We start from the raw sequence: 22,692 nt of genomic DNA on the forward strand, positions 1-22,692 counted from the left end.
CACGCGCCCGACACCCGTCCATCGGGGTGCTGGCAGGGCAGGCTTCCCGCGCACTCCGTGCCAGACGAGACACCGTCTGTCCCGCTGCGGCTGGCACGCCGCCAGCACCAGCCTCCCGTCGGCGTCCTGGCAGCGAGGCGCTGACCGCCTGCACCCGCTGCGCACGGAGCCCTGCGGCGACTCGGTGCCTACGGCCCCGGGGGGGGCGGGCTCAGAGCCCCCCTGCCCGGCGAGCGCGGCCCTGCCGCGGGGACAGGGGAGCCGGGGCGGCACTGACGAACCAGGGCTGTGCCACGGGGAAAAAATAAAATAAAATAAAGTAAAATGAAATAAAATGAAACAAAATGAAACAAAATGAAATAAAATAAAAGCAAAACAAAACGCAGACAGGGCAGACCCTAGCAGCAGAGCACTGCGAACGCGTCCCTGCGAGCAGGGCGCTGCCCACGGGCTCCGTTAAGGACCCGGGGACGGCGGCAGGGCGCGGGGGCGGCCGCGCCAGGCCCACACCGCCCCGGGGCCCCAGGGCAGCGCAGGCACGGGGCGGAGGCGGCACCGGGACGGGAGCGGGCGGGGGGCCGGCACCGGGACGGGCCCAGGGCCCGGGGGGGCTCCGCGGGGCCGACCTCGCCGAGCGGACTCGCCTTGGCCCGGCCCGCGTGGCCCCACCACAGCGCCCCGGGCCCGTGCCCGCCGCCGCCGCCGCCGCCCCAGGGCCAGGGCCGGGCCCGCTCCCGGCGCCGCCGCTTCCGCCCCGCGTCACGTGACGGGCGCCACCCGGCGCGACGCCGCCGCTCAGGGCCCGGGCGCCGCTTCGTGACGCCACCACGCACGGCCCCGGCACCGCGCGCCACGGCGCCGCCTCCGCGCTCCCTCCGCGCACGAAGTAGTCCCCGCCGCGCCCGCCGCGCCCCCCCCACCCCGGGCCGCCGGGCGGCGCCGCGCGGGGCCGGGAGGCGGCGGTGGCCGGGGCCGGGGCGGGGGCGAGGAGCGCGGCCCCGCGGCGGCGAGCGCGGGGCGGGGCGGGGCGGCGGCGCGGTAAGTAGTCCCGGCGCGGGCGGAGCGCTGCGCGCCGCGAGGCCGGGGGATGGCGGCCGCCGTGATGCCGGGCGCGGCGGGGGCGGCGGGGCGGCGGCGGCGGCTCGGGCCGGGTGAGCGCGCGGGCGGGCGGGCGGCGGCGGCGGCGGGCGCGGGCCGGGCCGGGCCGGGTCCGGCCGGGCCGGGTCCTCCCCCCCCCCCCCGCCCGGGGCCTGGCGCCCGGCGCCCCGGGGCCGCCCCGCCGTGTGCGCGCGCGCGGAGGCGGCGGGGGGGACCCCGGCAAGATGGCGGCGGGGCCGCGGGGCGCGGCGGGGGCGGCAGCGCGAGACCGGCACCGGCACCGGCACCGGCACGGCCCCGCACGGGCCCCCCGCGCCCCGCCGGGACGCGACGGGCCGGGCCGCCGGCGGGGTCCCGGGGCTGGGGGCTGACGGCGGCGTCCCCCCGGCAGGGCGGGCCTAGGCGCGGCGGGCATGGAGGAGAACGAGGTGGAGAGCAGCAGCGACGCGGCCCCGCAGGCGGCGCGGGAGGAGCCCTCCGAGAGCGGCCTCGGCGTCGGCACCTCGGAGGCCGTGTCCGCAGACAGCAGCGACGCCGCCGCCGCCCCCGGGCTCCTGTCCCGGGCCGACGACTCCGGCGTGGGGCAGAGTTCCGACAGCAGCGGCGTGTCCCTGGTACGCACCGGCACCGGGGGCGGCCGGGGAGGGGGGGGGGCGGCGGCTCTGCCACCCCCGAGCTCCGTGGGCGCTCCTGGCACGCCGCAGGCAAGCGGGGCTCCGGGCGCTGCGGCACCGCCTGCCCTGGGGGCCCGCCCGGCTGTCCGAGGGGAGCTGTGCCCGGCAGCGAGGGCGGCCCTGGGGCTCGGGGGGCTCGGCAGGAGCCGGAGAAGCTGCCCCGAGACCTCCCCCGCGGCCGTGCGAAGCGACACGTGCTGGCCGTGGGTGCGTGGGGATGGGGTGGCTGCCCCGAGGGACCCTCCCGGCAGAGGTCTCTCAGCTGATCTCTTCTGGCCTCGCTTTTGTTGTTGCCCAGGAAGAGGTGTCGGAGAGCAGCTCCAGCACGGATGTGATTCCCAGGATTTACCTGCCAGATTCATCCTCCATTGCCCAGTCCACCTTGGTCTCCAGTGTCTCCACTGTGAGCCAGTCCATCATGGTGTCAGAGTCCCCGCAGGTCCTGGTCCACTCCAGCGTCATCACTGACGGAGCCACAATTGTGTCGGACTCCACTGCGTCCACCTCCTCCGACCTAGGTTCTGCCATAGACAAAATCATCGAGTCCACGATTGGGCCTGACATCATCCAGAGTGAGTGTGTGCTCCCAGCTGCGCGCGCTGGCGGCAGGTCTGTCACCTGTCCCTGCGTGCGGGCAGGCTGGGGCGATGGGGCTGGGAGGGTGGAAGGAGCTGCTGCTGTGCCAGACCTTGGGAAAACACACCTGGGAGGTGAGGGGAAACATGCATGCGTGTACACCTCATTCGGCGAGGGTGCCTCGCCTCGCCTCAGCAGCTGGCAGGTTTCTGAGTTGCTCCTGGCTGGGTGGCAGCATTGCCTCTGGCTGACCTCCCTGCGCCGTTCCCACTCCTGTCTGAACTCGGGAGCGATACCTGCCTTGTCAGCTCTGCAGTCCCCACAGCCAGCAGCTGCCGTCCTTTCCTCTCCCTTCCCTCCCCAGGCTGCATAGCTGTGACCAGTGCCGAAGATGGTGGAGCAGAGACTACTCAGTACCTCATTCTGCAAGGGCCCGACGATGGTAAGGGTGCACCTGGGGTATTCCAGTGGCAGACTTCTCCGCCTCTGAGCCTGCTCCTGTTTTGGCAGTGGGTTCACAGTAATGGAGGGAAAAAAAAAACTTGGTATTTTTTGAGAAAGCATGTGCTGCTGGGGAGGTGCTCCCAGCAGGACACGGGGTAGGGTTGGAGCCTGGAGAGGATGCAGCCTCCATACCAGTCACCAAGGATGTGCTGACTGTTAGCAGCTTGTTACTGAGCTCGCGATCTGCTCCTCAGCTGAGCTGATTCTGATGTTTCAGGTGCCCCCATGGTTTCCCAGATGGCCACCTCTGCTCTGGCCAGCAGCTTGGCAATAGAAGCTGTGGCCGATGGTCCGACCTCCACGTGCCTTGACCAGCCGGGCCCCTCGGAGCCGTCGGAAGCGCTGGAGCTGCGCATGCAGCCAGATCAGGTCCGAGAGGCAGACGGTGGTGAGGAGCTGGACCAGCCAGACATGGAGACGCTGGAAGAGATGATGGAGGTGGTGGTGGTGCAGCAGTTCAAGTGCAAGATGTGTCAGTACAAGAGCGTCTCCAAGAAAACGCTGATCAACCACATGAAGGAGCGGCACTTCCAGCCAGGTGTGTGTAGTGCTGCCACTGCTAAGGACTGAAGAAAAATTATCTTGGGGAAAGAATTAAGAGGGGGAATACGAGTGCAAAGACCTGTGCTGTTACTCGATCAGGTAGAGAGTTCTCCTTGTGTTTTCTGTGGCAGTGGGTTCAGCTCTGGCTTTGAAGAAAGGGCGTCCACGAAAGGGAGGTTCTGCTCCAAAGACTACGGAGGAGGAGGTCCCAGAGGAAGAAGAAGATGATGATATCATGGATGCTGGTGCTATTGATGACCCCGAAGGTAGGACTCGTTCTCGCCGTATCTTATGTAGCTTAGCTTTTCCCCTCATCTCTCTGATGTTTGGGGCCGCTTACTTCCAGAGGACAGTGACTATAACCCGGCTGAGGATGAGCCCCGCGGGCGACAGCCCAAGTACAGCCGCACCGTTCCCACGTCCAGCGAGGAGAGGCCGCGGCGACGCCCGGGGAGACCCCGCAAGTTTCCTCGCCTGGAGGACATGTCCCAGGATGTGCCTGACGGTGAGGGGGAGGCAGCAGCCCCTTGCTGGGTCAGAGCAGGGGGTGGTATGGAAGCTGCTGGGAGCCCACGGAGAGGGTGCATGACAGAGTTTTGCTGTGTCCTGTTGAGTAGGAGAGGAGGTGGAGCCCTTAGTGACATCCCAAAGCACACCCAGCTGTGAGTTGCAGAACTCGGAAGCAGCCAGTTCCTCTGGCCTGGAGAACGGGACCAGCGAGAGCCTGGCAGAGCCCAGCATCAGCCAGTCTGACTCAGAGAACAAGGACCCTTCCTCCAACACTGGCCCCGAGGAGGCAGACGTCATCCCCAGGAGGCGAGGCCGGCCCTCCCGACGCTTCCTGGGCAAGAAATACCGCAAGTACATGGGGCGCAGGTGAGGGGTGTGTGCCGAGCCAGTGCTGGGCCCTCTGGCCCGTGCCCAGGGCCGGTCCAGCCCTCGTTTGCCACCACAGCTCTGAGCCCGGCTCTGTGTTTGCAGGTACTACTACAAGTCACCCAAGCCCTTAATGAGGCCCTACCTGTGTCGAATCTGTGGCTCGCGTTTCCTCACGCACGAAGACCTGCGTTTCCACGTCAACTCACACGAGGCCAATGACCCACAGCTCTTCAAGTGTCTTCAGTGCAGCTACCGCTCCCGACGCTGGTCCTCCCTCAAGGTGAGCACTGTCCTGTTCCCATGCCCGCAGAGGGCGGCTCATAGACATGGCTCTCACGGCACCCTCTCTGCTCCTTGCAGGAGCACATGTTCAACCACGTAGGCAGCAAGCCCTACAAGTGTGAGGAGTGCAGTTACACCAGTGTGTACAAGAAGGATGTCATCCGACACTCCACAGTGCACAGTCGGGACAGGTAAGTGAAGCGAAGTCCTGAAGAGCACCTGGCAGCCTGGCTGAACGGCGCTAATATTCCTGCCTCCTGCCCTGGGGGTGCAGCCGTGGCTGCCCTTTCACCTGACCTCTGCCCCTTTCCTAAATGGGCACTTTTGACGTGGAAGGTGCAGGGGAGCTCAGACTTGGGATTTGGTTGACGAGGGGATTTTCTTCCTTTCTTTTTCAGGAAAAAGAGAGCTGATCCGGTGAGTCTGAGTTCCCCGTTGGCACTGTTATGTGGGAAGAGGCATGTCTGGGTCTTCCACAAATTCTAGGTGCCTAGTTGAAGGCAGTGTTTCTGGATCAACTGAGGAAAGGCAGCCCAGGTCCTGTGGTGGGGAGAGGGGCAAGGAAATCGATGACCCCCGCTCGGCCCCCATGAGCTCATCTTTGTGCTCTCCCTCCAGCCCCCAAAGCTGAACTCCTTCCCGTGCCCCGTATGCAACCGCATCTACCCCATGCAGAAGAGGCTCACGCAGCACATGAAGACGCACAGCACAGAGAAGCCGCACATGTGTGACAAGGTGAGAGCGTGGGGCCTGGGGAGGGGCTGGCAGCGAGTGGGGCTGGGCAGGAGGCGAACGCTGCTTTGCTTTCTTCCACCGCAGTGCGGGAAATCCTTTAAGAAGCGCTACACCTTCAAGATGCACCTGCTGACGCACATCCAGGCCATTGCTAACCGCAGGTAGGAGCCAGGCCCCAGCCTGCTGCAGGCCCTGGTAGAGCCAGCGCCCCGGGCTCCCCCTCTCGGGGAGGGCGGGGGGTCCCTGCTGCCCGTGGGACAGACGGCGCTGTCCTGGCAGGTTCAAGTGTGAGTTCTGTGACTACGTCTGTGAGGACAAAAAAGTCCTGCTGAACCACCAGCTGTCGCACATGAACGACAAGCCCTACAAGTGCAGCTTCTGCAAGTACTCCACCTTCCGGGAGGACTTCCTGGTCTCTCACATGGCCGTCAAGCACACGGGTGAGGAAAGCTGCCTGCTGCCCCATGCCCTCCTCCACCCCTGCTTCTCCAGCATGTGGCCGGGAGCGTGCTTGTTCTCCCTGCTGTCCTGTGGGGACCCCTGCCTGACTCCTGCCTCCCACAGGAGGGAAGCCGTTTGCCTGTGAGTTCTGTCACTTCACTACCAAGCACAAGAAGAACCTGCGCCTCCACGTGCACTGCCGCCACGCCGACTCCTTTGAGGAGTGGGCTCAGAGGCACCCTGAGGAGCCGCCCTGCCGCCGCCGCCCCTTCTTCACCCTGCAGCAGATCGAGGAGCTGAAGCAGCAGCACAGCCAGGTGCAGGCCCCGGCTGAGCCTGAGGCCAGTCCGCCGGTGAGTGCCGCTGCCGCGCCCTGGCTCCCTCCCTGGGGCTCGCCCGCCCCGGCCGTGCTGCAGCTCTCTGCTCTCTCTCTCGCAGGTCTCTCTTGGCCCCATCACCTACCAGGCGGTCCAGGCTGTGCCTGGAGCAGAGCCGCCCATCCTTTCACAGGATTCCCTGGAGGGAGCCACCATCATCTACGAACAAGGTGAGCTCCCAGGGAAGGGATGGGGATGAGGAGAAGGTGGGTGGGTGCCGTGCCTGACCCTGACTCTTTTTTCTGACCTGCCAGGCGTGGCTGGATCGGCAGAACTTGCCACGCAGACTGCCCTGGATCTTCTGCTGAACATGAGCACTCAGCGAGAGCTGGCCACAGGCTCGCTGCAGGTGAGGAGGGCTGAGGGAGGCCGTGCCTGCTGCAGAGTGCACCACGGTCCCTGCAGTGCCCAGCTCTGCTGCCCTTCGGAGGAGCATCATGCAGAGCCTTGTATTCCTCCGACTGACTTGCTGTCCTCCCCCGCAGGTGGCAGTAGTGAAGCCAGATGATTCAGGAGAGGTACAGACAAGCTGTGAACCCCAGGCACAGGAGGAAGGGGCAGAGCTGGATTCCTCTGAGCAGCAGCAGAAGTTGGTGACGCTGCACATGGCAGAGCCTGGGGAGACATTGGTGCAGGAGGCTTATGAGGAGGCGACCCTGGGTGGCTCAGAGCTGCAGCAGATCACTATCCCCTTCGGTGGCACAACAGAGTACAGCATCATCACGCCCATTAGTGAGGAGATCCAGGCTCCAGGCACGCTGTACAGGTCAGCTCTATGGGAGGACCGGGGAGACAGAGGCACCTCTGACCTCAAATGAGGAGACCTCGAGTGGGGGGGAGGGGGATGAGGTGGATCCGCTCTGACCGTGTCCTCTGCCAGCGGTGAGGAGGAGAGCCCTGCAGAGACATCCCGTGCAGTTGTGGTGAGCGAGGCTGTGATGGCAGAGGCTCTGAAGGACCATAACAATCACTACATCATGTCACCCGGTGTCGCAGGGAGCCAGCTCCATCACATGGAGGTGAGGAGGGTGGGCTTTCTCTCCATGAAAGGGTGGGCAGCAGTGTGAGCAGGTGTGACTGGTGTTTCTTTCGTAGCCCCTCAGCGGAGATGCTGCCTTTCCCTTGCCAGCAGAGGGCCAGGAGGCACAGCCAGCCAGCGTCAAGTGGCCCCTGGTGCAGTGTGTCACCAGGCAGCTCCAGAAGGACTCAGCTTTATCCCCAGCCTCTGAAGGGCAGGAAGTCTCATCCCCAAAGGTCAAGTGGCCTGCGCTCCAAGGCATGGCCAAGAAGCTCTCGTGCAAGGTTTCTACAGCCAAGAAGCTCTCGTGCAAGATTTCCACAGCCAAAAAGTTTTCATGCAAGATTTGCACAGCCATGTTCACAGGGAGAGCAGAAATGGAGAGTCACAAGAGAGCCCACATTGGGCCCAGCACCTTCAAGTGTCCCGACTGTCCGTTCACTGCAGCCCTCTGGCCGGAGGTCCGGGTAGGTACCCTGGGTAGAGCAGCCCTGGGAACAAGCGGTGTGGAGAAGCAGGGGCTTCCTGACCGTGCTCTTGTCTTTCTGCCCCCAGAGCCACATGGTCCAGCATGCCAGCCTCCGGCCACATAAGTGCACCCACTGCAGCTTCGCCTCCAAGAACAAGAAAGACCTGCGCAGACACATGCTAACACACACCAACGAGAAGCCCTTTGCCTGTCAGATTTGTGGGCAGAGGTGAGTGAATGCTGCTGGGCTGTTGCTGCTTCTAGAGATCCAGTAGAGCTTCTCAGGTTTGAGAGGAGATGGGTGGGATGTTAGCAAAGAGATGGCTGCGCTGACTTTACCCCCAAGAGTAACATCCTGTTCGAGGAGGCTCAGCCCTTTGAGAACAGTTCCTGCTGCGGATGGTCCTGGTTTAGTCTCCAAGGAACTTCTGCACAGGGAGGTTTGGTACTTGCGGGCCAATGGAAAAGCTTTAGGATCTGGGACAGGCCATTTCCTTGGACGTGTTTGTGGTACCTGTAGGCAGGTTCTTTTCAGAGAGCGCAGAGGTCCTGTGCTGCCCATGACAAACTCCACCTCTCCTTTCTCCTGTAGGTTCAACCGTAACGGGCACCTCAAGTTCCACATGCAGCGTTTGCACAGCTCAGAGGGGAAGAGGCCGGGGGCACCTGCGGCTGCTGCCCAGCAGACCATCATACTGAACAGTGACGAGGACACGCTGGCCACCCTGCAGAGTAAGAAGTGTCCATGCCCTGACCAGGGTGACCCGCAGGTTTCCTGCGGCCAGAGCCCTACGTGGTGCTTCACCCAGCTTGTGGGCTCTGCAGGGCTGGAACTGGTCCGGGACAGATCCCTGCCGAAGGTTAGGGTTGCCAGTGGCAGCAGGACCCGGTGGGTGCAGAGGCAAGGGCAGTGTCAGGGTGCTCTTGTCAGCTGCAGGGGCTCCGTGCTGGGAGCAGTCCCGCACAGGCACTGTCTGCTGCGACTCGGTGCCGAACAAGGGGCCCGGGGTTTGCTCCACGCAGTTCCTAACGGATGGGTACGTTCAGGTAGCGAGCGGTGCTGTGAACAGCTGAAACGGGAAGTGAAGCTTACAGTCTGGTGCGGAGGTCTGGGTTTTACCCATGGTGGCTTCTAGGTTCCTTCGTGTTGGGAGTGTTTCATTTAGCTTCTGCCTTCAGTGAGCAGAGCCGAGGGCCTGTCCTGCCCTTGGGGTGGGCACTGGCAGGGGCCAGCAGCCCGGCAGTGTCCCACCAGCTTTCTCCCCATCCCAGCGGCTCTGCAGTCAGGCCAGGCGGTGCTGGCTCCCGAGCGGCTGCAGCAGGCTCTGGGGCAGGAGCACATCATCGTCGCTCAGGAGCAGAGCATCACGAGCCAGGTGAGTCGTGCCAGTCGGCCTCGTCCCACGGCCGCTCCCCGTGTGCCGTGCTGGCTCCCTCCTGGCAGAGGGCTGCCGTCCTGCCCGCCCGCACTGAGCGCTGGGCTCTCACTGCCTGACAGGAGGAGGCGACGTATATCCAGGAGATCACAACCGCTGACGGCCAGACAGTGCAGCACTTAGTGACGTCTGACAACCAGGTGAGGGGGGCTGCACGAGTCCCAGGAGCACACGGAACTGAGACCTTCCACGCAGCTGCAGCAGGGACGGCAGCAGCAGAGAGACCTGGGGAGAGGTGGGGTGGGAAAAAGCACAGAAGCCAGAGAAGAACCAGCCCTGTTGCGATGCATGGAGTGGGCAGTGGTGGCCTGTTTTTTGGTTCTGAATCCCTCTGTTTGCAGGTTCAATACATCATTGCCCAGGATGGTGTACAGCACTTGCTTCCCCACGAGTACGTTGTTGTCCCAGAGGGACATCACATCCAGGTAAGGGTCAGGCTGGCTGCTCCCTTTGCATGGTGCATGAGGCTGGTGAGGGAGCCATGCACAAGGCTGGGCCGCCTCCTTCTCCTCCCCCTGTGCCTTGCTCTGTTCAAGTCGCAACCCTGGGAGGCGGGGAAGCCTGCTGTCCCTAACACAGCCTTACTGCAGCTCTCATCTTCAGGTACAGGATGGTCAGATCACCCACATACAGTATGAACAAGGCAGCCAGTTTCTCCAGGAACCTCAGGTAAGGCATGGCTGCTGGCGCTGGTGGGGCTGCAGTGAGATGGGCTCTGAGCACGCAGCTGCAGAGGGCAGGATATGAAATAGAAGGTGCGGGTGGGTTAGTGGTTCACTGCAGCGGCTGTGGCCAGGGCAGCACTCCGGGAGGGACCCTGTGCAGTCCCGGACTCGCCTCTGTCTTCTCTCCTCCCTGCAGATCCAGTACATGCCTGTCTCACCTGAGCAGCAGCTTGTCACCCAGGCTCAGCTGGAAGCAGCTGCACATTCAGCAGTCTCAGGTAGGGCCAGGATCACAGGGACAACCTCTGGCTTAGCTCTCGCCCTCCTCTCTTCCCCATGTTCGCAGGGTGCCAGTCCTGCAGGGGAGCTGGGGCTGCCTGGGGCTGCTTTCTCGCTGTAGCCGGCAGGGCCGCCATGCCATGGAAGGGATGGGGTTGGCTGGCTTAGACTGCCGTGCTGCTGCCTGTGTCCCTGTCATTCCGGGAAGCAGCTGGTGTTGGTTTCTGAGGGGAGACCTTTGCTGATACCAGCTCCCATGCTCTGGAGGCAGGGTGCTGTGCTGGGTGCAGGGCTTGTGTGCGTGCCCATTCCCTGGAGGGCAGGGGGTGAGCGTCGAGGGGGCCCCGGGCAGTGCTCCGCTCTGCCCTGCCCTCGGGCACAGGGCGAGGAACCGCTGACCCCCTCTCCTCTGCAGCAGTGGCTGATGCTGCCATGGCCCAGGCGCAGGGCGTGTTCACCGCGGAGGCAACAGCCGAGCAGATTCAGCAGCTGCAGCAGGGAATCCACTACGACGTCATCACGCTGGCAGATTAACGTTGGGGACAGGCCTGGCTGATGCTCAGGGACATCCGTGCTGAGCAGGACAGCGGCACCAGGCAGGAGCCTCTCCAGCCAGCAGTTGCCTTATTGCTTTGGGGCTACGAGGGACGTGCCTGAGTGCACGCCAGCGAGGGCGAGCAGCCACGCTGCTGTGCGCAGCCAGGGTCCTGCGCATTCTCCCTGGCACAGGGAGCTGTCTCGAGCAGAGGCTGCCGCAGCCAAGGCACCGGGACAGGCCGAGCAGGGGCAGCGCTCCCGTGTAGCCGATCTCTTTGCCTGTTGCACTTGATGGTCTGAAATCCCTTTCCCTGAATCATGTCTGTGTGGGCCAAACTCACATCAGCGTCTGCCTGGACACAAGGATCCCGGGAGAGCCGTGGGGCCGAGCACAGCTAGGTGGTACGGTGCGAGACATGAGGTGTGTTCAGCCTCAGCCCAGCGCTCCCCCTCGGCAGCCTTGGGCACGCGCTCCTGGCGCGAGGGCAGCCTTCCCTCCTTTGGCTCCTCCGGCCTGCAGGCAGGCGGCAGTTGGGCTTTGGACTGGAGGAACCTGAAATAGGAAGAGGCAGGGGTGGAATATGTTCTATTTTTCTTCTGAAGAGGGATGGACTCTGCTGCAGAGTTGGTTTGTAGGTGGTTACGGGAGGGGTTCGATTCTGATGTTCTCGAGCTTTGAATATGCTTATGAATAAAAAGGGATTGAAACCGGTGTCTGTGCTGCCTTGGGGTCCGAGCCTGCCTTGGCCGGGGTGGGAGGCGGCGCCAGCCTTGGCGCTGCCCGGGGGCAGGTCCCGCCTCATGCAGCAGCCCTGTGCTATCACTTCTTCCCACCGCAGTGACCTTGACTCCTGGGAAGTGAGCCGGGCAGCTGGTACCAGGGTGGGCTTGGGGCTGTAGTCATGAAATTAATCGAGTGGTAAACAGCCTAAATCCCGTGTAACTCTGTCCCAAACTACAAACGCTGCCCCTCCCTGAGCGGATTGTCTGGAAGTATTTACATGTGATTATAACAGCTAATCTCAGAGTTTTAGTTCTATGCTTTTGCATTAAACTGATTATCTGCAGAGGGGAAAAAGGCCTGGAACCACCCAACTTCAGCAGGAGCTGCACTGCCTGAGCCCTGTGCAAGGGATGGCAGAGCTGGGCTGTGAACGGGGCTGCTGGCCCAGCACCGGGGCTCACGCTACAGCCAGCACCTGCAGGCAGTGCCTGGGCTCCGCTGCCCCTGCCAGCAGCGCTGCTCCCTGCTGGGGGGGCCGGGCAGCCCCCTGCTGGTCCGCGGCCCCGCAGAGCTGCGTGCCATCCCTCCTGCCGAGCCGGGCAGCCAGGCTCCTGGTGGCCGGCGGTCACTGCCCACGGGCTGGCAGTGCCCCACCACGGCCCTGCCCTGTCCCTGCTGGGGCTGCGTCCGGCCGTGCTCGCATCGCCCTGCGGCTGTACCTGTGAGCGGCTGGTGCCGGCTGCCTGCAGCTCCGTCCGGGTTTGGCCGTGCCCGCCAGCTGTGTGGGGTTGGCCACGGCCCTCCCCGTCCAGCTGTGCAGCGCGGGGTTAACGCCGCAGCAATCCACAGGCGCTTTCCTAGATTACAGCCCCATTATCTAATAAAGCGGATCCGCAGCGCCGCTGTGCTGATTAGGGCTGGCGGAGTCCCGTGGGGACAAGGTTACGGGGCTGGGGCAGCAGCGTGGGGGCCCCGGCTGGTTCCCCGTCCACCCCGGCTGTCCGGCCCCGCCGTCCCCTCCCGGCAGCGGCGCAGGCGTCCTGGCGTCCGTGTCTGGGGCGGCCGGAGAGCACGGGACCAGCCCGAGGTGGGGACGGGCCGGGGCTGGGGTGGACGGGCCGGGGCCCCAGGCTCGTGGGGGCTGCTCGTGGGGCCGCGGGTGCTGCTGGGGCTTGGCCACGGGGTGCAGAGGGGGCTCAGGGCCTGGGTGGGAGCTGGTGCGGGGCACCTCGGCCCCACAGCTCCCGCTGTCACCACAGGCCTGCAGGGAGCAGGGGGCTGCGGGGCTCATTAGCCCCAGTGACCTTCTTCTTCCCGTCCCCGGACAGTGCTAAGCGGGTTTGTTACATATTTAATATCCTGAGAGCATTATTAGTCGGTATTTAACGACGGATACAACCTGTGGGATAATCCGTCTGGGCGGGTGGCGCGGAGCAGGAGTCGGGCGGCTCGGGGGGCTCCAGGGACCCCGCACTGCTGCGTGCCCCCCCCACCGGCCCCGGAGCCTGTGGGGCCGGGCCCCAACCAGACAAAGGCTCCCGGGGCAGCAGCAGGGCCCCTTCCCCTTCCCCTTCCCCTTCCCTTCCGTCCCTCCCGACAGGAATCCAGCTGCGGCCTCCTGCCAGCGGTTGCCTCTCGCACAAGGGCCGAGGCAGGGAGGCGTTAACTGTTTCCTAACTCGGCAGTGGGAGCGCAGCGCGGGCGGGAGCACCGAGCGAGGGCCCCGGGCCCTGCAGGGAGCAGGGCGATGGCTGCAGGGTGACGGAGCAGGGCGCAGGGCGGCCCGGAGGCAGCTGGGCTGGGGCGCAGCCCGGTGTCGGCGGCTGCGGTGCCCCGTGCTCGCTGCTGACCCTGCGCCCTGCCCCGCAGGCCGAGCCGTGCCGAGTGCCAAGGACACGGCGCCGCAGGCGGGCTGCCTCCGAGCACGGCAGCGCCGGACACCGTGGCTCTGTGCCAGGGCTCCCCAGCGGGGGCTGAGGCCCTCGGGGCTGTCCCCCCCCAGATCCTGGTGACGGACTTCAGCGCGGCGGTGAGCAGGGGGAGCAGGGCTGCAGGCGCCCCACGGGCTGCGGCACGGGTGTGAGGGCTGTGGCCCTGCTGTTCCTGAGGCTCCCCCTGCTCCCACGGCCACGCTGGGGCTTGGGGATGCCCATGCGAGCGCAGCCCCTCACCGAGCCCCCCGCTTCCCCTGCTGTGCCTGGGCCAGAGCCCCGCGGGCTGGCACTGCCCTGACCCGCAGCCAGAGCCGGGCGAGGAGGACAGCGAGCAGGACGCCAGGGAGGCATCCGAGGATGGGGGCAGCAGCGTGGGCGCCAGCCCCGTGGCCGTGAGTGCTGGGCCGGGGCCTGGGGCTCGCCGGGAGCTGGGTGCCCCGGGGAGCGCTGCTGAAGGTTTCCGTCTGCAGCTGGACCCAGTGGAGAAGGAATGGCTGCAGGGAGCAGCCGGCGGGGACCTGCCCGTCCTGAGCCACCTCCTGCAGCAGGAGCCCGCCCTGGCCACCAAGAAGGTGCGTGCTGCAGGGGGGGTCCGGGCTGAGCTCGGCTGCGGGGCTGGGGCTGCGGGGCTGACCCGCGCCTCCTGCCCCCCCCCCCGTCCTGCAGGACTTCACCTCGGTGAGTGCGGGGCGCCCAGCACGGCCCCGGAGCCCCCAGCCCCTCACCCTAGGGCTGGGGGGGTTGATGGGCACCCGGGGGCACCGCAGCTGCCCTGGGATGGGACAGGCTGTGGTGCACGGCATCGCTGCGCCCCATCCTGCCCCCCGCCACCCCCCGGCACTGACCCCTGCCTCTCCCCCCCCCCACCGCTGCGCCGCTGCCGCCGTGGTGCCCAGGGGGTGAGTGGGGGCGTGGGGCTGCTGCGGGCATGGGGGAGATGCAGGAGGGGGCCAGGGTGGTGGGACAAGGTCACGGGGAGGAGGACGGGGTCTGGAGGCACGTGGGGCCATGGAGGGAATGGGGCCGTGGGAGGGATGGGTGTGTGGGACCGTGGGATGGGGGTGCTGTGGGGAGGGAGGGAGCCAGGAGTGCTAAGGGGCCAGGAGGGGTGACAGGGGCTGTGGGGCTGACAGTGCGGTGGGGAGAGGGCAGCGTCCACAAGGGAACGGGTATGGGAGGCCAGGGGCCATGGGGGGGGACGGGGCACTGGGGGAGCCAGGGACTGGGGGAGGCCGTGGGGCCGGGAGGGGAGGGTGCATTTCCTTCAGTGGCTGCAGCCGACGTCCCTCTGCCCACCGCTGGCCCCCTCCACTGTGGCTGCCGCCCTGCCCCGTGCAGTTCGTAAGTCCGAGTCCTTCTTGGCCTCACGCTGCCCCGGAGCTGGCCCTGGCGGGGCTGAGCAGGCTGGGGGCGGACGGGGGAGCCCCCCGCTCACTCATCCCATGCCCCCCGTCCTGCTGCCCCCTGGCCCTGCACCCCGCTCCCACCTGCCCCACAGACCGCGTTGCACTGGGCAGCAAAGCACGGCAAGGAGGACATGGCCGCGATGCTCGTGGATGCTGGGGCTGACATCAACATGAGAGCGGTGAGTGGGGCACGCGGCACGAGGGGGCTGGTGCCGGGGGCTGAGGCACCCCCGTGCTGACGGTGCCTCTCCTCCCCTGCCCCGGCCGTGCCGCATCCAGCACGTGAGTACAGGCCCCGGCTGGCGGTCGCTGCCGGGCCGGGGGGTGCTGAGCACATCGCACGTGGTGCCCGGCTCTGCCCCCACAGCAGCTCTCTCCCTCGGGCAGGGCGTGAGTATGCTCGGCTGGACGGACGGACGCGCTGCAGGACTGGCCCCGGATGGGGGGTGCGGGGGGTGCCCTGGGAAGGGGCCGGGGCGTCCCCAGGGCGGTGGGAATGGGCGTCCCTGGCAGGGTGGTGGCAGCAGCAGGGTGACCCAGGAGGGTGTATGGTGGGGGGCTTTGGTCTCTCCTCCTGGGAGCAGGCGGTGCTGGGGGCCACGGCACAGCCCCGTACCCCCCCCCGGGGCCTGGTGTCCCCCAGGGCTACACCCCCCTGCACATTGCCGCGCTCCACGGGCACCGCCAGATCGTGGACCTGCTCATCGAGCGCTTCGGTGAGGGCCCTGCCTGAGGCCCCCAGCCCACGCCTGGGGCTCTCGGCCCCCCCAGGTCCCAGCAGGGTCACGGTGTCAGCACTACCCTGGGGCCCTCTGGGACTGGCCCTGAGCGGTGGCTCAAGCATCTCTCCTGCAGGGGCCAAGCAGAACCTGCGGGACTACAGCGGGCACCTGGCCGGGCACTACCTGGGCTCTGCGGGGACGCTGGACGGGGACCCCGACACCCCCCGTAAGAGCCCGCCCGGCTGGCGGGGAGTCCTCTGGTGTGGGATGAGATGGGGGCATGGGGGGGGACTGGGGTTGGGGGGGACAGGGCTGGGGAGGTGTTTGGGAAGATGGGAGACACACAGGTGGGGATGCTGTGGGTCCTGGGGGAACGGGGGCCGGGGGTGTTTGGGGTCCTGGTGGGGGCACAGGCAGGGGTGTGGGGGCCACAGGATGGGGGTGCAGGAGCTGCACTGTCCCAGGGACCATGCAAGGGGGGGGGGGGGGGGGGGGGGGGGGGGGGGGGGAGTCTTGCTGATGCTGATGGGCTTGGCCCCAGAGCTGCCCTCGGGCCGGGGTGAGCGCGGCCGGAACCGGCGCCTGGCCTGCCTGCTGCTGCCCAAGGCCGGCGGGCAGGCGCGGCGCCGCTGGGGCTCGGCCGAGGACCTTGCGGAGCCAGAGGAAGAGCGAGCCCCGGCGCAGCTCCTCGCACCGCCCGCGTCCTACCGGGCCGTCCGCAAGTTCTCCCGCTAGCCCAGACCCGGCCCCACGGCGTGGTGGGGGGCTCGGGGGTCAGGCACGAAGTTGGGGCCGGACGCTGTCTGGCTCTGCAGTAAAGCTCCGTGTGCACCGCGTCCCCGCGCCTGGCGTCCCTGTGTGCGCCGTTCCCGTGGGGCCACGGCCACTCGTGGGGCCAGGCGGCACGGCCCCACGCAGCGCCCCTGCTCGTGGGGGCTCTGCACAGGGCCGGGGGGTGCCTGGGTCCTGCTGTGGGTGCTGGGCACATCCTGGCTGCCGGTGGCCACGCGGCGCAGCTGTGCCGTGCCAGCCCCTGCCCGACGGGAGCCGGTGCGGGGGGCGAGGCGGGTGCCAGGCGCTGCCCCAGATCCGTGCTGCTGCTTTAACAGGCGCTGCCAGAGCGCTAATACCCCCTAATCAGCTGCCCGTCACCGCAGCCCCCAGACCGATATAAAACGCCCCGCAGCAGCTCCCCGGCTCTGCTCCCGCAGCATGGCAGCTCCTCAGGGAGAGGGGAGCCCAGGCCAAGAGCCGGGGGGCTGCAGGGGGCCGTGGGGAGCCCTGCAGGGGCCCCCACCAGCCCTGCTGCCCTGCCCCTGCCCCATGCTGGCCGGCTACAACCTGCTGCTGCCCCCCCTGAGCCTCCTGGCACCCTCGGTAAGTGATGCCCAGCAGCTCCCAGGGGCTGGGCCAGGGGACCCCTCCCCAGTGGGGGCTGAGGCTGGGGAGCCGCTGTCCTGGTGGTGCCGCAGCCCCGCACCCTGCTGCCCCTGGCACCTTGGGGTGTGCGGTGCTGGGCAGGGGAGGGGGGGGGGGGGGGGGAATGCGCAGGATCTGGCCCTGCCCCAGCCTGAGCGGGAAGGGCCAAGGCCCCCGCCCCAAGACCCCCACCTCTGTGGCCCCTTCCCCCCCCACAGCAACACCTCCGTGCCCCCAGGTCCCACCAGCCTGCGCCGTGCCCCAGGGGCTGCTGCCCAGGACCGGGCTCTGCCCCCCCTGCTGCCGGCAGCCCCTGCCCGTGGAGCCGGGGCGCGTGAAGGCGACCACGGCGCGGGAGAGCACCGGGGCGCTGAAGGCCTGGCTGGCCCAGCACCCCAGGAACCCCTACCCCAGCAAGGGCGAGAAGGTGATGCTGGCCATGGTCAGCCGGATGAGCCTCACGCAGGTCTCCACCTGGTTCGCCAACGCCCGGCGGCGCCTCAAGAAGGAGAACAAGGCGGGCTGGGCAGCACGCGGCACCTCCGACAGCGAGGACAGCGAGGGCGAGGGGGCTCTGAGAGGAACTCCCCCCGGCTCCAGCCCCGGCCCCGTGCAGGATGGCTGTGGCAGCAGCCCCGCCGTGGGGCCGGGCCCGGGGCAGGGCGAGCGGCTGCAGAAACCCAAGATCTGGAGCGTGGCGGCAATGGTGGTGTCTGGCCCCGGAGAGAGCGGGGGAACTGCGGCGCTGCCGGGGCAGGAGTAGGGGGGGGCTCGGTCCCTCCTGCCCCCGGGGTCAGGCTGCACCAGGGCGTGCAGTGCCAGTGAATGGGCATGCAGCTCGGACCCTGCCCCGGCTGCCCCAGCCCCTCTGCCCCACACAGCCCCCCTGTGCTGCCCGGAGCCGGCCCCTCCTGCACCCCAGCCCCTGGGGGAGGAAGAGCCATGGCACCTCCCGGCACTTCAGTGCCTTCCTCCCCGGTCCCAGGTGTCCTGGGACCACCGAGGGGCTGGGCTCAGGTGGGGGCTGTGGGGAGCGGGTGCGCTGTGCCACATAATGGGGCACACGGAGCCACCACGCACAAGGGATACGGGAGGGAGAGGTCAGCGCAGCCTCACTTGTGGACTGTGCCGAGCTCAGCCCCGCAGGGTTCCCCAGGTCCCTGCCAAGCTCCAGGAGGCAGCTGGGGGCAGCTCCAGGGCGAGCAGGTGGGGCTGGGGGGGCCTGGCAGGGGTGGGGAGAGGGGAGTGCAGGCCCTAGAAAGGCACGGACACGGGGCAGGGCTGTGTGCTGGCTGTTATAGCTCCTATGAACTGGGAAACAGAAATCAAAAATAGACTTTGCTCTTCTTGATAAAAGTAATAAAATGGTTAGCGGTGTTAAATTAATCCTTACAAAACAAAACCCAAGGAGGTTAAATACAGCCCGGAGGCTCCGCATAAAAACCACAACGACTACAAAACAGCTGCAAAGACGTCTTTACACACCAAAGAACTCCTCTCCTCCGCTCCTCTCCTATACGGGAACACAGCGTCGGCGAACACGGGACTCACACATGTGGAAAAGAAACGCGGGTGCGATGGGAGCAGCCCTGCGAGGAGCACGGGCGCCACGGACAGAACTATTTACACTATGGACACGGAGCTGTGCTGGTGCCAGTCCGGCCGCGGGAGCCCCCGCGCTCTGCCCGCGCTCCTCCTGCCCGCGCCGGGCTGCGGCCGGCTGCCGGGGCCCCTCCAGGCGCGGCGCCACGCGCCGAGCGCTCGCCACGGCCGTCCCTCCGGCCGCCCCTCGTCCGTCCTTCCGCCCGTGCGCGCGTCCCAGCTCCGGCTGCCCCTTCGTCCGTGCTCGGGCGGCGAAGGGGCCGCCCGCTCCTCCTGCCGCCCACGCGTGGCTCCCTCGCCCTGCGGCGTGGCTGCAGCCCAGCTCCTCTCCCGGCTGGGGGCCGGGCGCTCCGCGGCGCTGCCGGGCGCAGGCAGCGTGCAGTTCGCAGGGGAAGGCGGGTGCCGTGGAGCTGCTGGGCAAGAGTCCCCCGGGCCGGTGCTGCGCAGCCAGCAGTCTCTCCGCCTGCCCTGGCGAGCCTCCTCGGGGCCGCCGGCGCCTCCCTGCTGCCTCTCACCTCTGCACCTCAGTTGGCATTAGTCTCCCGGCTGCTGCTTTGCTCGCGGCCCAGCTCCCGCTCCTTGTCTGCGGAGGAGGACGAGGAGGACGAGGAGGACGAGGACGAGGAGCTGAGGGTCCGGCCCGAATGCTTGTAGGCCGCAACGAGCTCCTGCAGCCGTTCCGGCGTGGGCTCCCACTTGGCAAAGCCCGCGCTGTTCTGCAGGAAGAGGACGGCGGTGTTGTGCACGGCCTTGTAGTACATCTCCTCTCTGCGCAGGGAGATGACGCGCCCGGCATCTCCCGCTGGCCCTGGGGCCAGGCACACCTCCACACTCAGCACCCATCTGTTGGCAGCCGCGGGGCGGCAGCACCCACGCCGAGGGACGATGCTCCAAGGTGCCCCAAGCCTCCGTGGCCCGGCCGCGGGGCCCGGCCCCGCAGGGTCAGGACGGGGGGAAGGCAAAAACCTCCCGGCACAGGCACTGGCAGAGGCTGTAGGAGATGCAGAGGAGGAGGGAGGCGGGCAGGAGGCTGACCAGCGCAGCGCCCAGGCTGTGGTGCTCAGTGAGCAGGAGGTAGATGCCGAAGGGCAGGGAGCTGCAGTAGAGGAGGCAGAGCGTGCCCAGCAGGCAGCGGGGGGCGGCTCGCCACGTCCACGAGCGGCCCTTGGGCGCGGGGCCGCGGCTGGGCAGCACGTCCGGGCTGCTGGGGCGGTAGAGCTGCACCACGTCCAGCCCACCCAGCCCCTCGGGCGGCACCACGTCCTCAGGCACCTCCAGGATGGTGACGACCAGGCAGTCGGAGCTGGGCGAGGGCTCCGCCAGGGGCTCCAGCACGCTGGGGCAGAGCAGGACCTCGGGGGTTGCGGGGGGGCCCCGCTTCTGGGCCCGCTCACGGCACGCCAGCCCCTCGCTGTCGTCCTGCAGCCACTGCGCGTCCCCGCCGGGCACCGGGCTCTGCCGGCGGCAGAAGGGGCAGCAGAGCCGGCGGGGCGACGCGTCCCCCAGCGCCACCATCTTGCGCAGGCACCTGGCGCAGAGGCGGTGGCCGCAGCGGAGCAGCTTGGGTCTGCGGGCGCGGGCGTCGTAGCGGCTGTAGCAGATCTGGCACTCCAGCTCGTGGGCCGCGAGCACCGGCGGCTGGGAGCTGCCCCGCGTGCCGTCCGTGTGGGTCATGGTGCCGGGGGGCCTGACGGGGGCTGAGGGGACAGGGGAGCCCCGTGAGCTGCACGCCGGGGCAGGTCCCTAGGCCCTGCCGCGCCCCACAGACAGGGGCCGGCTCGGCCTCTGGGGGTCTGCGGCAGGGGGGCCGGAGCACCAGCGGCAGCCCCCCCCAGGGCCGGCTCGTCCCAGCTCTCACCACAGCTGGTGCCGCCTGCGCTGGGGCTCGCCCCCTCTGCAGCCCCCGCGCCCAGACAGGGAGGGAAGGTCTTTCCTGGGGGCTGGGAGCTGGCTCTGGAGCCCCCCCGCACCGCAGGGTGGGGTTCCAGGGTCCTCAGTGCAGCTCGCCCCCCCCTCACCCACAGGTCCCCCCCCATCCCCAGGGCAGGGCTGGCCGCAGACACAGGCTGTGCAGGGACCCCTGCCCTTCAGCCCCCCCCCCCGCCACCTCCCCCGGGAGGCTCCCGCGCCCTCCCCTACCTGCGTCCTGTCCCGGGGCTCCCGGGGGGGATGCAGCAGGGGGTCGGTCCCCGGCCATGCGGGGGCTGCAGCCCTGCCCGTGGAGGCAGGCAGGGTGCCGGCGGCGGCACGCACCCCATGGAGAGGCGAGGGGCGCGCTGCCCGCCACGCTGCGGAGGCTGCCCAGGCGCAGGGACCGCCAGCATCCTCCGCATCCTCCGCAGCGTTGGCCTGGCAACGCGGAGCGGGAGGCGGATGCTCGGCGGGGCCGACGCTGGGCTGATGCTGAGCCCCCCGGGGCAGGGGGTCCCCGAGCCCCCCTGGGCTGCAGCAGGACCGGGAACGGGGCCGTGCGGCTGCCGGCATCCCGCTGCTCCTTCCCTGCCGGGGGCTGCCCCTGGGGACCCTCAGCCCCCAGCCCCCAGGAGAGGGCTGCTGCTACGGGGGTCCCCGGGGCCGCCCCCACTCAGCCCCTGGGAGCGAAGTGGCCTCGGGCACCGCGCCGCCAGCCAGGAGGGGACGGCCACCGGCCTCGCGCCGGGCAGCGCCTGCTGCCACGCACACAGCAAGGGGCGAGCTGGGAACAAGCCCAGGCCCTGCTCAGGGGTCTGGCCTCTTCCGTGTCACGGTCACGCTGCGGTTGCTCTCAGCCTCCTCAGTGCTCAGGCTGCCCTACCCACGCTGACTACAGAGAAAAATATTTTATTTTCTCCATGCAAGGCTCTGCCTTTTTCATTGGGCTCCTGCGAGCTGCTCAGGGAATCACTGCCCACACTCTGCGGCGAGGCAGTGCTGGATCGCCGGCTTTGGTCTGCACAAACTGCTCGGGCCGGAGCAGCGTGCGGGGCTGGGAGGCAGAGCTTAGCGAGGGCAGTGTTAGTTCAAGGGGTCAAAGTCTGGCAGAGTTTGAAAGAGCTTGCTTCAGGAGAACAGGACCATCCCGAGCTCATCCTCCCCGGTCCTGCTCCAGCCTCCTGCCCCTTCCCAGCTGGGGCCTTGCCCCCGTCACCGCAGCTCTCGGTCAGCCGGGGGCACGGCCTTGGCTCTGCCCAGCCTCGGGCTCCTGCTCTCTCTGCCCTTGCCACAGACCCGTCCGGGCGGTGAGCAGCGGCAGGCGCTGCAGGACGGCCCCGGCCGCAGCTCGGTGGGCAACGTGCCCCCTCCTGGCACCAGGGCTGCTCGGGTGCCAGCACCAGCCGGTTCTGCTGCCCCACGGGACGGGGCCCAGCCCCGCCAACACAACCTGCCGCTTGTCCTCGGCCCCACCTGCGGCCGGGGGCTCCCGCAGGACCCCGCGGGCTCCCTGCAGCCTGGCCGCGCTCAGGCAGCTGCGGGAGGCCAGAGGTGCGCAGGGCAGGGCTCGCGGGTCCCTCCACTTGCTGAAGGGAAGCGTCCGAAACGAGAGAGCCCATCGGCCTAGCAGCAGTGCTCAGCCCTGACGCCCCATTTCTACCCACGCTTTTTGCTTTGTCTGGGTGAACGAGGTATTCTAGAGAGGAAGCCACACAAGGTGACATGTCACGGTCACAAGTCACGTGCATCTCCACTGTGAGAGCAGTAGGACACTGCAATTAAATACTTAGTGATGTAATTGGCCACCACCTGGGCGAGGAAGACAAAGGACTCCTCCTTCTGCACTGATGACATAGATCAAGAAGCCGCTGACGCTTTCCAGCATCAATGTGTGTCGCTGCTCACCGGCGCTTCAGGAACAGCTTGCCTTGGGTCAATATAGTGAACAAAAGGGGAAAAAAACGTGTTACAAGCTGCTTCTTTCTCGGCTGGAGTTCCCAACTGTCCCTGAGTGTCATTACAGGAGGTCAACGATCTCACTGCCGTTGAAAGCGCCCTGGTGAGCTGCGGGGATGCAAGGACTGAGCTGGGCAGTGATGCAGGGCCAGGCCTGGGCTGCCTCTGCAGCGCTGGCCCCGAGCACGCTGGTGCTCAGCTGGAGGGACACGGGGCACGGTGCAGACCCCGAGTTCGTGGCACTGCCTCACCTTGGTTTTTAACAAACGGAGTGCTGTTTGATCCGTGCTGAGGCCTACCTGGGAGAAGGCAGTCCCACGGGTACAGGATTACACGACTTCCAGGCAGAGACAACTCACACCAGTACCGTTTTCCTCTGGGAGCCCAAGACCCACGTAGGGAGGACTGCTGTTTACAGCCTGTTCAAATGCAGAGAGCCTCTAGGTTTAAAGCTGTGAAAATCCCAAGCCCCAGAAAGGCTGGATCGGAGAGCGACCGCTGCCTT

At 67.3% G+C, this 22,692-nt stretch overlaps 4 protein-coding genes across 7 annotated transcripts; 3 read left to right on the forward strand and 1 right to left on the reverse strand.

Moving 5' to 3' along the window:
* Positions 1–1,060: 1,060 nt before the first annotated feature.
* On the forward strand, positions 1,061–11,225 carry ZNF335 (zinc finger protein 335). 3 transcript variants are annotated; one of them, XM_080558600.1, is made up of 28 exons: positions 1,061–1,151; positions 1,490–1,712; positions 2,071–2,344; positions 2,713–2,790; positions 3,070–3,390; positions 3,527–3,661; positions 3,742–3,900; positions 4,013–4,271; positions 4,377–4,554; positions 4,635–4,747; positions 4,955–4,973; positions 5,175–5,291; positions 5,376–5,452; positions 5,571–5,731; positions 5,856–6,085; positions 6,171–6,279; positions 6,364–6,458; positions 6,595–6,875; positions 6,990–7,128; positions 7,205–7,594; positions 7,683–7,825; positions 8,189–8,328; positions 8,869–8,972; positions 9,095–9,172; positions 9,374–9,457; positions 9,636–9,701; positions 9,894–9,975; positions 10,392–11,225. In XM_080558600.1, the coding sequence occupies exons 2-28, from the start codon at positions 1,512–1,514 to the stop codon at positions 10,508–10,510; spliced, it is 4,152 nt and encodes a 1,383-aa protein (XP_080414726.1). In that variant the 5' UTR covers positions 1,061–1,151; positions 1,490–1,511; the 3' UTR covers positions 10,511–11,225. The 3 variants fall into 3 exon arrangements, with proteins under 3 accessions (XP_080414726.1, XP_080414727.1, XP_080414728.1); XM_080558601.1 differs by having other exon boundaries at positions 10,395–11,225; XM_080558602.1 differs by having other exon boundaries at positions 4,013–4,256.
* Positions 11,226–12,635: 1,410 nt separating this feature from the next.
* LOC308179045 (uncharacterized protein) lies at positions 12,636–16,135 on the forward strand. Of its 2 annotated transcripts, XM_080558622.1 has the most exons (9): positions 12,636–12,995; positions 13,107–13,266; positions 13,444–13,563; positions 13,642–13,761; positions 14,670–14,756; positions 14,857–14,967; positions 15,221–15,293; positions 15,433–15,525; positions 15,841–16,135. In XM_080558622.1, the coding sequence occupies exons 1-9, from the start codon at positions 12,985–12,987 to the stop codon at positions 16,032–16,034; spliced, it is 969 nt and encodes a 322-aa protein (XP_080414748.1). In that variant the 5' UTR covers positions 12,636–12,984; the 3' UTR covers positions 16,035–16,135. The 2 variants fall into 2 exon arrangements, with proteins under 2 accessions (XP_080414748.1, XP_080414749.1); XM_080558623.1 differs by lacking the exon at positions 14,857–14,967 and having other exon boundaries at positions 12,642–12,995.
* A 155-nt stretch (positions 16,136–16,290) lies between these two features.
* Positions 16,291–17,877, forward strand: LOC308179050 (uncharacterized protein). Its single transcript, XM_080558628.1, has 2 exons — positions 16,291–16,676; positions 16,957–17,877. Exons 1-2 carry the CDS (start codon positions 16,512–16,514, stop codon positions 17,479–17,481), a joined length of 690 nt encoding a protein of 229 aa, XP_080414754.1. The 5' UTR covers positions 16,291–16,511; the 3' UTR covers positions 17,482–17,877.
* A 1,207-nt stretch (positions 17,878–19,084) lies between these two features.
* LOC308179047 (E3 ubiquitin-protein ligase RNF182-like) lies at positions 19,085–20,639 on the reverse strand. Its single transcript, XM_080558625.1, has 2 exons — positions 20,460–20,639; positions 19,085–20,017 (listed from the first exon to the last, which is right to left on the reverse strand). The coding sequence occupies exons 1-2, from the start codon at positions 20,515–20,517 to the stop codon at positions 19,263–19,265; spliced, it is 813 nt and encodes a 270-aa protein (XP_080414751.1). The 5' UTR covers positions 20,518–20,639; the 3' UTR covers positions 19,085–19,262.
* Between the last annotated feature and the right edge of the window lie 2,053 nt (positions 20,640–22,692).

The sequence above is a fragment of the Anser brachyrhynchus genome (genome assembly GCF_964034855.1).
Source record: "Anser brachyrhynchus genome assembly, chromosome: 16".
Classification (NCBI taxonomy): Eukaryota; Metazoa; Chordata; class Aves; order Anseriformes; family Anatidae; genus Anser; species Anser brachyrhynchus.

What these genes read in the sequence shown, in the direction of transcription:
- ZNF335 (XM_080558600.1), top strand. Translation starts at nt 1,512, where the DNA reads ATGGAGGAGAACGAGGTGGAGAGCAGCAGCGACGCGGCCCCGCAGGCG. An exon ending in AGCCGCACATGTGTGACAAG is followed by an intron (nt 5,292 to 5,375) that starts GTGAGAGCGTGG and finishes CTTCCACCGCAG; the next exon opens with TGCGGGAAATCCTTTAAGAA. An exon ending in AGCAGAGCATCACGAGCCAG is followed by an intron (nt 8,973 to 9,094) that starts GTGAGTCGTGCC and finishes ACTGCCTGACAG; the next exon opens with GAGGAGGCGACGTATATCCA.
- LOC308179047 (XM_080558625.1), bottom strand. Translation starts at nt 20,517, where the DNA reads ATGGCCGGGGACCGACCCCCTGCTGCATCCCCCCCGGGAGCCCCGGGA. An exon ending in AGCCCCGGGACAGGACGCAG is followed by an intron (nt 20,018 to 20,459) that starts GTAGGGGAGGGC and finishes CTGTCCCCTCAG; the next exon opens with CCCCCGTCAGGCCCCCCGGC.
- LOC308179045 (XM_080558622.1), top strand. An exon ending in TGACGGACTTCAGCGCGGCG is followed by an intron (nt 13,267 to 13,443) that starts GTGAGCAGGGGG and finishes TGCCTGGGCCAG; the next exon opens with AGCCCCGCGGGCTGGCACTG. An exon ending in CCTGCTCATCGAGCGCTTCG is followed by an intron (nt 15,294 to 15,432) that starts GTGAGGGCCCTG and finishes TCTCTCCTGCAG; the next exon opens with GGGCCAAGCAGAACCTGCGG.
- LOC308179050 (XM_080558628.1), top strand. Translation starts at nt 16,512, where the DNA reads ATGGCAGCTCCTCAGGGAGAGGGGAGCCCAGGCCAAGAGCCGGGGGGC. An exon ending in TGAGCCTCCTGGCACCCTCG is followed by an intron (nt 16,677 to 16,956) that starts GTAAGTGATGCC and finishes CCGTGCCCCCAG; the next exon opens with GTCCCACCAGCCTGCGCCGT.